The 16682-nt window shown below is 44.4% G+C and overlaps 1 protein-coding gene across 1 annotated transcript in view; it reads right to left on the bottom strand.

Moving 5' to 3' along the window:
* Positions 1–11982: 11982 nt before the first annotated feature.
* The window catches only part of pianp (PILR alpha associated neural protein), a 58207-nt gene continuing 53507 nt past the window's right edge, over positions 11983–16682 (bottom strand). The window contains exon 6 of the mRNA XM_072460926.1: positions 11983–12077. Within this exon, the coding sequence (XP_072317027.1) occupies positions 12056–12077 (22 nt within the window). The 3' untranslated portion in view covers positions 11983–12055. The remainder of the gene's footprint in view (positions 12078–16682) is intronic.

Genomic DNA, 16682 nt, shown 5'->3' with positions numbered 1-16682 from the left:
GACTTAGACAAATGTCCCAGCATCTCCTGACTTAGACACATGTCCCAGCGTCTCCTGACCTTAGACACATGTCCCAGCATCTCCTGTCCTTAGACACATGTCCCAGCGTCTCCTGACCTTAGACACATGTCCCAGCATCTCCTGTCCTTAGACACATGTCCCAGCATCTCCTGACCTTAGACACATGTCCCAGCATCTCCTGTCCTTAGACACATGTCCCAGCGTCTCCTGACCTTAGACACATGTCCCAGCATCTCCTTACTTAGACACATGTCCCAGCATCTCCTGACTTAGACACATGTCCCAGCGTCTCCTGACCTTAGACACATGTCCCAGCATCTCCTGTCCTTAGACACATGTCCCAGCATCTCCTGACCTTAGACACATGTCCCAGCATCTCCTGTCCTTAGACACATGTCCCAGCGTCTCCTGACCTTAGACACATGTCCCAGCATCTCCTTACTTAGACACATGTCCCAGCATCACCTGTCCTTAGACACATGTCCCAGCATCTCCTGACCTTAGACACATGTCCCAGCATCTCCTGACCTTAGACACATGTCCCAGCATCTCCTGACCTTAGACAAATGTCCCAGCATCTCCTGACTTAGACAAATGTCCCAGCATCTCCTGACCTTAGACAAATGTCCCAGCATCTCCTGACTTAGACACATGTCCCAGCATCTCCTGACTTAGACAAATGTCCCAGCATCTCCTGACTTAGACACATGTCCCAGCATCTCCTGACCTTAGACAAATGTCCCAGCATCTCCTGACTTAGACAAATGTCCCAGCGTCTCCTGACTTAGACACATGTCCCAGCATCTCCTGACTTAGACACATGTCCCAGCATCTCCTGACTTAGACAAATGTCCCAGCATCTCCTGATCTTAGACACATGTCCCAGCATCTCCTGACTTAGACACATGTCCCAGCATCTCCTGACTTAGACAAATGTCCCAGCATCTCCTGACTTAGACAAATGTCCCAGCATCTCCTGACTTAGACACATGTCCCAGCGTCTCCTGACCTTAGACACATGTCCCAGCATCTCCTGTCCTTAGACACATGTCCCAGCGTCTCCTGACCTTAGACACATGTCCCAGCATCTCCTGTCCTTAGACACATGTCCCAGCATCTCCTGACCTTAGACACATGTCCCAGCATCTCCTGTCCTTAGACACATGTCCCAGCGTCTCCTGACCTTAGACACATGTCCCAGCATCTCCTTACTTAGACACATGTCCCAGCATCTCCTGACTTAGACACATGTCCCAGCATCTCCTGACCTTAGACACATGTCCCAGCATCTCCTGTCCTTAGACACATGTCCCAGCATCTCCTGACTTAGACACATGTCCCAGCATCTCCTGACTTAGACACATGTCCCAGCGTCTCCTGTCCTTAGACACATGTCCCAGCATCTCCTGACCTTAGACACATGTCCCAGCATCTCCTGTCCTTAGACACATGTCCCAGCATCTCCTGACTTAGACACATGTCCCAGCATCTCCTGTCCTTAGACACATGTCCCAGCATCTCCTGACTTAGACACATGTCCCAGCATCTCCTGTCCTTAGACACATGTCCCAGCATCTCCTGACTTAGACAAATGTCCCAGCGTCTCCTGACTTAGACACATGTCCCAGCATCTCCTGACTTAGACAAATGTCCCAGCATCTCCTGACTTAGACACATGTCCCAGCATCTCCTGACTTAGACAAATGTCCCAGCATCTCCTGACTTAGACACATGTCCCAGCATCTCCTGTCCTTAGACACATGTCCCAGCATCTCCTGACTTAGACAAATGTCCCAGCGTCTCCTGACTTAGACACATGTCCCAGCATCTCCTGACTTAGACAAATGTCCCAGCATCTCCTGACTTAGACAAATGTCCCAGCATCTCCTGACTTAGACACATGTCCCAGCATCTCCTGACCTTAGACAAATGTCCCAGCATCTCCTGACTTAGACACATGTCCCAGCATCTCCTGACTTAGACACATGTCCCAGCATCTCCTGACCTTAGACACATGTCCCAGCATCTCCTGACCTTAGACACATGTCCCAGCATCTCCTGACCTTAGACAAATGTCCCAGCATCTCCTGACCTTAGACAAATGTCCCAGCATCTCCTGACTTAGACAAATGTCCCAGCATCTCCTGACTTAGACAAATGTCCCAGCATCTCCTGACTTAGACACATGTCCCAGCATCTCCTGACTTAGACACATGTCCCAGCATCTCCTGACTTAGACACATGTCCCAGCATCTCCTGACTTAGACAAATGTCCCAGCGTCTCCTGACTTAGACACATGTCCCAGCATCTCCTGACTTAGACAAATGTCCCAGCATCTCCTGACTTAGACAAATGTCCCAGCATCTCCTGACTTAGACACATGTCCCAGCATCTCCTGACTTAGACAAATGTCCCAGCATCTCCTGACTTAGACACATGTCCCAGCATCACCTGTCCTTAGACACATGTCCCAGCATCACCTGTCCTTAGACACATGTCCCAGCATCTCCTGACTTAGACAAATGTCCCAGCGTCTCCTGACTTAGACAAATGTCCCAGCATCTCCTGACTTAGACACATGTCCCAGCATCTCCTGACTTAGACAAATGTCCCAGCATCTCCTGACTTAGACACATGTCCCAGCATCACCTGTCCTTAGACACATGTCCCAGCATCTCCTGACCTTAGACACATGTCCCAGCATCTCCTGACCTTAGACACATGTCCCAGCATCTCCTGACCTTAGACAAATGTCCCAGCATCTCCTGACTTAGACAAATGTCCCAGCATCTCCTGACCTTAGACAAATGTCCCAGCATCTCCTGACTTAGACACATGTCCCAGCATCTCCTGACTTAGACAAATGTCCCAGCATCTCCTGACTTAGACACATGTCCCAGCATCTCCTGACCTTAGACAAATGTCCCAGCATCTCCTGACTTAGACAAATGTCCCAGCGTCTCCTGACTTAGACACATGTCCCAGCATCTCCTGACTTAGACACATGTCCCAGCATCTCCTGACTTAGACAAATGTCCCAGCATCTCCTGATCTTAGACACATGTCCCAGCATCTCCTGACTTAGACACATGTCCCAGCATCTCCTGACTTAGACAAATGTCCCAGCATCTCCTGACTTAGACAAATGTCCCAGCATCTCCTGACTTAGACACATGTCCCAGCGTCTCCTGACCTTAGACACATGTCCCAGCATCTCCTGTCCTTAGACACATGTCCCAGCGTCTCCTGACCTTAGACACATGTCCCAGCATCTCCTGTCCTTAGACACATGTCCCAGCATCTCCTGACCTTAGACACATGTCCCAGCATCTCCTGTCCTTAGACACATGTCCCAGCGTCTCCTGACCTTAGACACATGTCCCAGCATCTCCTTACTTAGACACATGTCCCAGCATCTCCTGACTTAGACACATGTCCCAGCGTCTCCTGTCCTTAGACACATGTCCCAGCATCTCCTGACTTAGACACATGTCCCAGCATCTCCTGACTTAGACACATGTCCCAGCGTCTCCTGTCCTTAGACACATGTCCCAGCATCTCCTGACCTTAGACACATGTCCCAGCATCTCCTGTCCTTAGACACATGTCCCAGCATCTCCTGACTTAGACACATGTCCCAGCATCTCCTGTCCTTAGACACATGTCCCAGCATCTCCTGACTTAGACACATGTCCCAGCATCTCCTGACCTCAGACACATGTCCCAGCATCTCCAGAACCAGTTCCTCGAGGCAGATGAAGAACCCTTCATATGGAGTAGAGACTGTCTCCAGGGACTCGAGGAGCATCTGGGTCCACAGGTCATCGATGTGCCTGTCCCACTCCCAACGGGGATGTGGGAGAAGAAGCTCTCCTTCAGACCTGGTTCATCATGTTCTCCTCCAGACCTGGTTCAGACCTGGTTCAGACCTGGTTCAGACCTGGTTCAGACCTGGTTCAGACCTGGTTCAGACCTGGTTCATCATGTTCTCCTCCAGACCTGGTTCAGACCTGGTTCAGACCTGGTTCAGACCTGGTTCAGACCTGGTTCATCATGTTCTCCTCCAGACCTGGTTCAGACCTGGTTCAGACCTGGTTCAGACCTGGTTCAGACCTGGTTCAGACCTGGTTCAGACCTGGTTCAGACCTGGTTCATCATATTCTCCTCCAGACCTGGTTCAGACCTGGTTCAGACCTGGTTCAGACCTGGTTCAGACCTGGTTCATCATGTTCTCCTCCAGACCTGGTTCAGACCTGGTTCAGACCTGGTTCAGACCTGGTTCATCATGTTCTCCTCCAGACCTGGTTCAGACCTGGTTCAGACCTGGTTCAGACCTGGTTCAGACCTGGTTCAGACCTGGTTCAGACCTGGTTCAGACCTGGTTCATCATGTTCTCCTCCAGACCTGGTTCAGACCTGGTTCAGACCTGGTTCAGACCTGGTTCAGACCTGGTTCAGACCTGGTTCAGACTTGGTTCATCGTGTTCTCCTGGTCTAGACTTGTTTTTGTGAACTTGTTTATTTCATGTTTTCTCCAGAGTTTCTTTTAAAAGCACCACGATAATATATAGTTTATAAAAGCATTTCACAAAGATTTTGAGAGATATTTTTCTGGCTTGTTTACTTGAAACGTTACATATGAAATGTACTTGAGTATCATTCACCTCAGATATTACTTAAATACAGTTCTTTCCCTTGTGTACGTGTCTCCACTGGTCCCGCCTCTGGTCCCGCCTCTGGTCCCGCCTCTGGTCCCGCCTCTGGTCCCGCCTCTGGTCCCGCCTCTGGTCCCGCCTCTGGTTTGCTTCACTCTTTGACTCCTGCTCAGGTGAGAACATGAGCAGATGGTTTGTCCTTAAAGCTGCACTGCACAACCTTTCATGTGGAGTCTGCTCGTCTCCATGGAGATGTTATTGCTTTGCCTCGAGCAGTGGTCCTCATGTTTACAACTGAAGTGTTTTGCTTTGCGAGTCCCACCAGATCTAAACCCCGACTTTATCAGCTCTAAATTAGGATTAAACCAGGTCTAAAATGAAACTAGACCAAGACAAGTTCTAAATTAACCCAAAACAGAACGAAAACTGTGACCCATCATTTGACTAGAATGTATTAAACTCCCTCCATCTCCATGGAGACAAGTAGGTGACAGAAACAGGCCATGTTACAGGTCAGATCTGTGGCAAGACGAGGCATAAAAAAGAATTATGAATAAATACAAGGACAAAACCATGAGGTCAAATCAAATCAAATCAAATCAATTTATTTTTGTAAGGCCCAAAATCACAACAACAGTTGCCTCTGAGGGCCACAGGGAGAAATGAATCAACAATGTCTGTGGTGGCGATGAAGTCAGACAATGTCCGTGGTGGCGAGGGACGATGTCCCAGGGTCCGGTGGAACGTTCCTGGAGAACCAAGACGAGCAGGACCAGAAAAGTTCCAGCATGCACCTTTAACTCGTCTCCGTCCTCTTGTTTGTTGGCTCTCTGCAGCGCTTGTCCGGGGACGCGTCTCGTAAGCACGCGCGCTCATTAAAAGTGCAGACTGGAAGCCGGCCCAATCAATTAGTTTGATTGATCAGTAAAAAATGCTCGCGGACGAAAACACGAGCGCGTCTGGCAGAGATTCACAAGACGAACTCCAGTGGCATTTCTCTTTCCCTTGATTTTATTGACATTTGATTGAAGAAGCGGGAGAAAAGAATGTACTGTTTGCACACCGAGGATATGGGGTCGTGCTCGGCTTGTTGCTAAGCGTTCCGAGGCGACAGAAACACACAGGAGGAGAAGCTGATAAGGGAAAACGCCTGAGAAATTATACAATGTGGATGGGCACTTTTTTCTTCGCTTTTTATTGGATGGGAATTTTTTTCTTTTTTTTCTCTTTTTTTTGGGATGGGTCAATTTTTCTTCTCTTTTTTTGGATGGGCCCTATTTTTTTTCTTTTTTTGTTTGGATGGGCCCTTTTTAAAAAAAAATATTTTTTTTGATGGGCCTTTTTAATTTTTTTTTTTTAGATGGGCCCTTTTCATTTATTTGGATGGGCCCTTTAAAAAAAAAATCATACGTTTTTGTGACAGGAGGCCCTTTTTCATATTTTTTTGGATGGACCCTTTTTTCTCTCTTTATTTTGGATGGGCCCTTTTTAATTATTATTTTTTTGTCTTTTTTTTGGATGGACCTTATTCATCTTCTTGGACGGGCACTTTTTCTTTTTTTCACTTTTTTGATGACCTTTTTTTTATTTATTTTTTTCCCCATTTTTTGGATGTGCCCTTTCCCCATAGCTGCTTTCACTGTTATACCATGATTGACACAGGCAGGATGTTTTAAAGCCAAATCTCCAGTTCAAAAATCAATGCTGAGGCGTCGCGAGAAAAGATTAAGGAACCGTGTGGCTATTAAAATGCACGCTGCGAGCTTTATCCTGCCCGTAAAGCGCTGTTCCGATGGCGGCGGCTCCCGGGGGGAATCCGTTCAGCTCGGCACGCACACAAATAAAGGGCGACACAGCAGAGCACGGGGCTAAAACGCCAGCTTTTATTGGAGCTTCATGGCACGGGAAAACCACAAATTCACAGCGACGCAACTCAATATCACAAGACTTGGAGTGGATGAGCAGTGGATTGTACAGCGTCCGTGAAGCTCTGGGTCACGTTTCAGAGCCGTCTAAAAAAGACACACACACACTCTTAGTGGGAGATATCAGAGAACATGATTAGGACGTGGACTTTACGAGAGTTCTGAAGTTGCTTATTGTGTTCTAGACAGAGAAAGTTGGTCTGGTATCGCGACATTGGATGATACAACGATTAGTTTTGTGATCAATAAGTCCAAATATTGTCTCTTCTGCACGTTGAGGTATTTAGATGGAGAAGAATTAGAAATAAAGTGCATTATGGATGAAAATCAGATAATGTTTGCTCTTTGTCTCTTTGTTGTGACATAATTTAGTGCTGGTTTTGGTTTAGACAAATTTAGATGTGGACACACTTCATATATTTACTTTCTTCTGTATCTTATACTAAATATAAATCCATTTGAACACTGTACAAAGTGCACACCTTTAAAAATAAAAGATAAGTAATCATACAGCAAATCCTTCAACTAGTATACTGTCATTTATAACCATTTTATTATACTGATTTAATGATGTCAAATGGATGTCAAATGTGCTACTTTTAAATAATTTATTATTATTTTTAAAACTGTTCAATTCACCTTTGTTTAAAATCTGAAACTATTCCAAGTTCTTCCTGGTTGTGTGTTATTTCTCGTCACATGCAGCTCAAGTCTCATTTAGCTTTAGTCGTTTTTTGACTAAAATTATATTTAATTTTAGTCGACTTAATCCATAATCATTTTAGTCAAGCAGAAAAGATGAAACAATAATAAATTGTATTGCATTGCTTCATGAACATGTGTTTCTTGGACTGGGATCTCGTCTCCTTTTGTCCCTTTTATTCATTTATGTTTAGATTTTATTATCTGACGAAAATATCAGAACTTCAGTTGATCAAAAGATCTACTTTTTAATCATAGTTTTAGTTGACGAAAATGCTTGCAATTTTAGTCATTGTTTTAATCTTTACTTTGCATTTAGTCAGCAAAAATATGACACAGAAAAAACTATGACGAAAATATTTGAGTCGACGATGTTATTGTTTGTGAAGCGGGACCAGACTTTCTTTCACTCTGTAGAAAACAAGGAGCGGTTTGTTCCGACGAGGCGATGAAGACGATGCACGGAGTCATGGATCCAGCGTGTTGTGTCACCGTCACACGCAGACGTGGACGAGGCGTGTCCTGTACGTGCCACTCTTCCTTTGGCACCGACACAAAGTCCATCATGATGTCGACCGCCACAAACGTCTGAAACAGTGTGAGTTTGGAGGGACAAACTCTGGACTTTTATGTATTTAAGCAGGTAAAAGGCTGTTAAAGGCTGTTCTACTTCATTGTTCTCTTTTCTTTTACAGGAAAAGGTTCAAATACAATGATCAGGTTTGACTGTCATTCATGGACGACGACACAATAACACACACACTACAGTTCACAGTCAGCAGTGGTGGAAAAAGTACTCAATTGTGTTGAGTAAAAGTACAGATACACGGGGGCAAAACATGACATTCAAAACCTACCTAAAGCAAAGAATCCCCTTAATAATGTGTATAAAAGTATTTCAAACAGATTCAACTATTAAAGCGTCACGAGGAGTCTGGATGAACAATTGTGCAGATTTTTGGTCAATTGAAACATTTTAATCCATGGCTTATGTTTATATTTGTATATTTTTGGTGACTCAAACCCTTCTTGCAGGATGTCGCCATAAATGTGATTCAAATGAACCTTTCAGCAGATCTCATACCAAAAAATACTTGTACTTTTCAGTCCGGTTAAACTGCAGCGGAGTAGGACCAGATACATGCTCTGAAATGTAGTAAAGTAAAGAGTAGCTACTGTAAAATGTCCCTAAATAAAGTACAAATACACAAAGCAGGAAGTGTGCTGTTAGCATGCTAATGTTTGTTAGCTTTAGCTTGGCGTAAAGCGGTTCCCTAACTGTTTAACCTAAACCAAACCCTATAATCTAATTTTTAAATAATACATGTGTAAAAAATAAACATTTGCTAAGAAAATGCACAAAGTAGAGTTAAGCTCTGCCTCGTTCAGTATTAAACTTTCAGGAGTCAAATAAACTCTCTGAAAGTCGTGAAAAGCTCTTCTAAACTCACCGCAGTGGATCATTAGAACTCATTAGCATTAGATCAGTGCTTCTCAACCTTTGACCCCCAAAATAACAACCATTGTCACTCATAAACATAAAAAGTAGACTATTTCCACGTTCCCTCGTGTCATCTGTAGACCCCCTGAAACCATTTTGCGACCCCTGCAAGTGTCTTGACCCCCATGTTGAGAACCACGACATTATCAAATCGAATTACTGTAACTAGTTCTTGTTTTTCGATTTCTAAGTCAAGTTCAAAATCCGGGCCAGCACCGGTGACACAAGTGTGACCCAGAAAAGTCTGTGTCTCTTTGTTCAAATGGGCCTCAGAGCAGCTCCAGCTCAAACAGAGAGACGATTCCAGAGCGGCGCAGAAGCAAAAGACAGTTACAAACGCTCCAGTAAAGCATTGTGAAAAGGTGGGACGCAGAAGAAGGATGTGTGGTGTCGGATCCTCATGTTTGTTCACTCTTGCATTTCTCAGAAGCTTCATTCCTTTGGACGTAAAATGTGTCTTTTGTTCAGCCTCGTCATCTCAAACCTTTGGCAATCGGTGAAAGCAGTGATTGTCCTCCAGAGCTGAAGTCCGCTCCGGGTTTTGCACGGTCCACGTTTGAACGGCGGCGAAACCCGGTCCAAATAATTAACAGAACAAATCATGAGGAAAAGGGAAAACACGAGGCGTTTAGTGACGCGCTGCAGCGGAGGGCCCGGGGTTTGCATTCCAGGCGCCCCAAGCAGAGAATAAATAAGAGGGATTTCTGGAGCGTGACGTGTTAAACTCATTGCCTGTTGGCTCCCGCTGAATCGGCCTCGTTCTCAAATGCTGAGAACCACATTTAGAACCACATTTAGAATCGCTTTTAACCAGCGATAATCCACACCAGGCAAACGTGTGCGTCATTTCCATCGTCCAACACTGGATTTATTCTGGTTCAGATGGAGTTTTACTGCAGTCTTCCTGGTCTCAGCCTGGTTTAGACCTTTAGTCATAGGCTGTATTCACACAGCACTAAACCGAGGCTAAACCGGGACTAAACTGGGACTGAACTGGGACTAAACTGGGGCTAAACCGGGACTAAACTGGGACTGAACTGGGACAAAATTGGGGCTAAACTGGGGCTAAACCGAGACTAAACTGGGACTAAACCGGGGCTAAACTGGGACTAAACCAGGGCTAAATTGGGACTAAACCGGGGCTAAACTGGGACTAAACTGGGACTAAATATGCACTTGACCAGGACAAATCTGGGACTAGAACAGGACCAGCCCAGGTCTACATCAGAACTAAACGGAGCTCAAAACAGGACCAAACCAGAGTGTGAATGTTAAATTTAATTGTTTGTTGTAAATTGAGCCCATTTTAGTCCTGATGTTGGCCTGGTTTGGTCCTGTTCTAGTCCCTGTTTAGTCCAGGTTTAGTTTGGGGTTTAGTCCTAGTTTGATGGACACACATTGAGCACTTCCTCCACCAGTGACAATCAGAAACGCCAGAAAACTGCTTTTAACCAGAGATAATCCAGGCTCCAAATGTGTGTGTTCTTTTCATTTTGGACCTGGATTCAGAGTCTGGAGACTGTTCTCGTGCAGCGACCGAGAAAGAAATTCAATAGCCTTTGTATAAAAAGCGTTCTTTGTAGTAACTTTTACAACCTTTAGAAAGTGTTAGAGGTTTTGAACATCAGCATGATTAAGACAGGAAAATCTAACAGTAAAAATGGACAATAAACTGCTTCTACTTCCAGTAAGCGCATTTATTTGCCAAGTTCTTGAGTTTGAGCAGTGGTTCCCGACATTTTCTCCCTGTGACGTGTGTTTTACACGTGGATACATCCACATGTCAAACATTCTGGATGTTATAGAAGAGTAAAGATAATAAAGTACTTTGTAGAAGTCGATGACATTCTTTCAGTCAAATTCACACGCTCTAGTTTGTACAACGGAGATCCACCAGACTGGAGTTTTGGGGTGAACATCAGACAAAAACATCAGGAACCACTGGTTTAGACCTGGTTTAGTTCTGGTTTAGTCCTGGTTTAGTTCTGGTTTAGTTCTGGTTTAGTTCTGGTTTAGTTCTGGTTTAGACCTGGTTTAGACCTGGTTTGGTTCTGGTTTGGTTCTGGTTTAGTTCTGGTTTAGACCTGGTTTAGACTTGGCTTAGTTCTGGTTTAGACCTGGTTTAGTTCTGGTTTAGTTCTGGTTTAGACCTGGTTTAGACCTGGTTTGGTTCTGGTTTGGTTCTGGTTTAGTTCTGGTTTAGACCTGGTTTAGACTTGGCTTAGTTCTGGTTTAGACCTGGTTTAGTTCTGGTTTAGTCCTGGTTAAGTTCTGGTTTAGTTCTGGTTTAGTCCTGGCTCAGTTCTGGTTTAGACCTGGTTTAGACCTGGTTTGGTTCTGGTTTGGTTCTGGTTTAGTTCTGGTTTAGACCTGGTTTAGTTCTGGTTTAGTTCTGGTTTAGACCTGGTTTAGTTCTGGTTTAGTTCTGGTTTAGACCTGGTTTAGTCCTGGTTTAGTCCTGGTTTAGTCCTGGTTTAGACCTGGTTTAGTTCTGGTTTAGTCCTGGTTTAGTTCTGGTTTAGTCCTGGTTTAGTCCTGGTTTAGACCTGGTTTAGACCTGGTTTAGTCCTGGTTTAGACCTGGTTTAGTTCTGGTTTAGACCTGGTTTGGACCTGGTTTAGTTCTGGTTTAGACCTGGTTTGGACCTGGTTTAGTTCTGGTTTGGACCTGGTTGAGTTCTGGTTTAGTTCTGGTTTAGACCTGGTTTAGACCTGGTTTAGTCCTGGTTTAGACCTGGTTTGGACCTGGTTTAGTTCTAGTTTAGCTCTGGTTTAGACCTGGTTGAGTTCTGGTTCTGGTAAAAATTAGCACTATTGTCAAAGCGATTAACAATTAAAACCAAAACATGATGATAACGGTCGAAAGTCCTGAAGAAAAGTTCATTTGAGACGAGCATAAATCCTGGTCCAGGCTCAGTTCAGACCGCTTCAGACTGACGTAGCTTTGCATTTGGCTTTAGTCTTCTTGGCGTCCTCGTTTAGTCCTCGTTTAGTCCCTGTTTAGTCCTGGTGTGGTCCGTTCCTCGCCGTCTGAGGAGGAAGCAGGTGTGGCGGTGATGATCTGGGTGATGAACGCCTCGGAGCTGCAGACCTGGGATTCCCGGAGCCGTTTCAGCGTCTCAGAGAGAATAAAAGAGCGCTGCAGGCGCTGCAGGCGCTGCAGGCGCGCCCGCCGGGGTTGGAGCTGATGTTTTCCTCTCCTCCTCGGGCCTCGCTCAACTGTTTAAATCTGAATGGAAAAACACAGTGGCCTCAGAGGTTCACAACAGGGATCCTATCAAAGAGAAACAGAGAGAGAGGAAGTCGACATGAGGCAAAGACGAGCGAGCGGTGAGTGTGAGACACAAACACTTTCAGTCAACAAAAACATTCTACTTTCTGGAAACTGGAGGAAAACGTGGGACATAACGTGATTTCAACAGAGAAACTGGAACCAGACACATTTACTATATTTACTATTGTATTTGACCTAGATTCAGAGGTTTTGATGCACTCAAAGAGGTTATAAATACCGTATTTTCCAGACTATAAGTCGCACCTTTTTACATAGTTTTGGCAGTTTTTGCGACTTATACTCCAGAGCAACTTACATGTGATATTGTCGTTATTTTCACGCTGACAACCACAAGAGGGCGCTTTAGGCTCTAAGTGACGCAGAAGAAGAATCTGCACTTCCTCTTCCTCTGGAGTTTGTGGAGTTGTTTAGAAGTGACACAGAGGAAGAAGAATTCAATGGATTTAGTGATTTGGGGTAAAACTGATGCTTTGGTAAACTTGTTAGCATGTTCTTTATGCTATAGTTATCTGAATAACTGTTCATATGTTACGTTAACATACCAGACACTTACCACAGTTCTGTCTGTGCCTCATGTAGCTGAAGGTGTTAGCGTTAGCATACGTCATGTAGCTGAAGGTGTTAGCGTTAGCATACGTCATGTAGCTGAAGGTGTTAGCGTTAGCATACGTCATGTAGCTGAAGGTGTTAGCGTTAGCATACGTCATGTAGCTGAAGGTGTTAGCGTTAGCATACGTACACCTATTCACCATGTTCTCTCATCTGTTATTATTTTAAACTGCATTTACAGATGAAATGTCTGTTCTTGGTCTTTGTATATACTCCAGTGCGACTTATATATGGTTTTTCTTCTATATTATGCATTTTTTGGCTGGTTTTGACTTATACACCAACTTATAGTACGGAAAATGTGGTCAGTACTTTTTATTTGTGCAGCGCATTTCACCGATGAAAAAAAAAGGTGCAATCCTGATTTTTACTGGACAAATACTTAGACAATTTGAGTTTTTATACTTTTTGCTCAATTTTGAGGCTTTTTTTATTTTTTCTTCTTCTTTTCTTTGTCATAGAAAACCAAACTAACTGACATGTCACCTGGAGTTCTACACAGTTAAAGGCGGTATGGACGATTTTTCGGCGATTTGAGAACGCAGGTGGAAGTGCGCATGCGCACTCCCCCGTGCGGACTGATACAACACACATGTGCGTTTGTTTATTAGCGCAACGGAGCGCATCGCATCGCTCGTCTCCCGTAGATTTCTGTCCACTTCTGAGTCAGCTCGAACTGTCTTTCTCCGTCTTCATTTTGCCCCGTACACTGAGGGAACTATATTATGATAGATCCATGCGCTTAGGCACGTGGAAACGTGGGGACGAGCCTGACGCGGCTGCAGGTGAGCGGTAGGTGCGTTTTATGATTGATACGTGGCAGGACTAATGATTTATCCACTCCACGAGGAAATATGATAAAAAAAACTGCTGAAAAAAATCGGCCATTCCACCTTTAATTGATTTAATTAATTTGCCTCCGTTCGGACTTTTGAACGATGATGACAAAGCATTTCAAACATTCTTGTAGCTCGTTCAGAATCGTGTTCGAGCAGTTTAGAGTAAGTGATTGATAATACTTTGTGCGATGCAGAAAACACACTTGTTTAATACTTTACTCGCTGTAGTTCAGACGGGCCGATGATTGACGGGACGAGAATATCACACGGGACAGTTTGTAATTCAGATTGAATCCGTTTGAAAGCTCGTTAACAATAGTGACAGTTCTAACCACATCAGCTCATTGATCGGATCATCTGCAGCTTGTGTTTAAAAGGAGACGACTATTTTGTATTTATTATTATACTGATATTGTGTGTTAAAAAGTACTTTCGATAGAAGTACTGGTAGATACTTCAGTATGCTTTGAGTCAGTAATGATTTCACTGCGATACTTTACGTGTTTAAGAGTCTTTAAGAGTATCAGGTGTACTTTGACTGACACGCAGTACCGGGAATGACTGCTAATAAACTGGGACTAAACTGGCACTAAACTGGGACTAACACGTGACTAAACTGGGGCTAAACCGGGACTAAACCAGGGCTAAACTGGGACTAACACGTGACTAAACTGGGGCTGAACTGGGACTAAACCGGGACGAAACTGGGACTAAACCGGGACTAAAACGGGACTAAACTGGGACTAAACTGGAACAAAACCAGGACTAAACTGGGACTAAACAGAGCTCAAAGCAGGACCAAACCAGAGTGTGAATGCTTGGTTAAGTTTAATTGTTTGTTGTAAATTGAGCCCATTTTAGTCCCGATGTTGGCCTGGTTTGGTCCTGTTCTAGTCCCCGTTTAGTATTTGTATTTGTATTTAAGAGTATCAGGTGTACTTCGACTGACACGCAGCACCGGGAATGACTGCTCTAGTGCCTCTGTTTACTCCGCGTCCATCGCTTCTATTTACCCAACTTCGATCTTGATTTTGCGTAAATACACAGATTGAACGACTGAAGTAGAAGTAAGTGGAGCGCCGACTCTTCAAGCGCGTCGTTAAGAGAATCTGAGACCCTCTTGACGGGGGATTGAGAGGGAGGCGGCGGGACGGAAGCTGATGTGGGTCTATAATTATCCAGATTGAGATTAACTTTAAATACCCTCAAATAAAGGCGTCGTTTCCTGCGCGCGGCCGGTGACTCACGCGGAAAGGGATTTGAAAAAGCGGCGTCACATCTCACAGCGGCGGAAACACTGGGGGCTGTGAAGACGCTCCTCTGGGAAAACTGCAGTGTCCAATTATACCTTCTTCCAGTGAACACGACACGGAGCGAGCGTGGCACCAAAACAACAACACAACGTCTCTGAAGTGTGTGTGACATGGCGGAGATTGTACTTATTGGGCTCTTTTTTGTTAATTATTTAGAGGGAAAACACATCATATAATTTGAAATGTCCAAAAATACAGCAGACAAAAACCCAAGTCTTCTTTAAGGAATATTTTAAATGTGTCCTTTTCATTTTGTGGGTGAGTGATATTGACAAAAATCTATGTGTTTTACAATCTTAACGACAATCAGGTTATACATTTGTAATCCAACAGAAATGTGCTTAAAACATAACGTAAATGTCTTGGTTGAGGTTCAAGTGTGAAAGGACTGTAAACTTTAACACAAAATGCAATGTGAAATCCTTTAAAATACTCACTTTTAAAAAATCAGTCACATTTGTTAGTTTGTTTGATCAGTGTTTGTTTTGACCATAGACCGTTTATAGAAGTTGAAGTCCCCAGCCAGCGCCCGCTAACACCCGCTAGCGCCTGCTAACACCCGCTAACATCCGCTAACACCTGCTAATGCTCGCTAACACCCGCTACCACCCGCTAGCGTCTGCTAACACCCGCTAACATCCGCTAACACCTGCTAATGCTCGCTAACACCCGCTACCACCCGCTAGCGTCTGCTAACACCCGCTAGCGCCCGCTACCACCCGCTAAACCGCCACGTTTTACATAGGAAAATTGTATGTTTTAAAAATCTCTACATGTTTTTTATTTTTATATAATTTTTATTTTTGCTGTTTATTCTAGTATTAATCATCTGCTACTACTACTGCTATTACTACTACTACTACTACTACGACTACGACTTTTACTACTACTACTATTTCTACTACTACTATTGCTACTTCTACTACTACTACTACTGCTACTACTACTACTACTGCTATGGCTACGACAACTATAGAAATACTAGTACTACTACTCTAACTCTACATATTGGTATATTCAGATTTGTATCTTCTCTTTGTTGACAGCGTTTCAAACCATTTCTCTCATTGAGCTTCTGGATGAAGTCTTCTGAAAATGCTTTTCTCTTTCTCTGATGTGCCTTGTTCAGTGGAGCCAAAAGTGTCAGTGATCACAGCAAATGAAGCCTATTCTGAACTTTAGATTGTAAAGTATGAAAAGTTTTGAGTGATTTCACACTTTTTTTTGTTTACGATTTAAATAGTCATGAAAACGAAGAAAGTGTCTGCATTTGACTTCTGTGGCCGGGAGCAGAGCCAGATCTCAGGGTTATGGTGGAGTACCTGACTGTAGTACCTGGCTGTAGTACCTGGCTGTAGTACCTGGCTGTAGTACCTGGCTGTAGTACCTGGCTGTAGTACCTGACTGTAGTACCTGGCTGTAGTACCTGGCTGTAGTACCTGGCTGTAGTACCTGGCTGTATCTCGCTGTAGTACCTGACTGTGGTACCTGGCTATAGTACCTGACTGTAGTACCTGACTGTAGTACCTGACTGTAGTACCTGACTGTAGTACCTGACTGTAGTACCTGGCTGTAGTACCTGGCTGTAGTATCCTCGCTGTAGTATCCTCGCTGTAGTACCTGGCTGTAGTATCCTCGCTGTAGTATCCTCGCTGTAGTATCCTCGCTGTAGTACCTGGCTGTAGTACCTGGCTGTAGTGTCTCGCTGTAGTACCTCGCTGTAGTACCTGGCTGTAGTACCTGGCTGTAGTACCTGGCTGTAGTGTCTCGCTGTAGTACCTCGCTGTAGTACCTGGCTGTAGTATTTTGCTGTAGTACCTGGC

Source organism: Eucyclogobius newberryi, unplaced genomic scaffold, assembly GCF_026437365.1.
Source record: "Eucyclogobius newberryi isolate DKJ021-1_F unplaced genomic scaffold, fEucNew1.0.hap1 SCAF_3, whole genome shotgun sequence".
NCBI lineage: Eukaryota > Metazoa > Chordata > Actinopteri > Gobiiformes > Gobiidae > Eucyclogobius > Eucyclogobius newberryi.
This window is presented reverse-complemented; position numbering and strand designations above follow the sequence as displayed.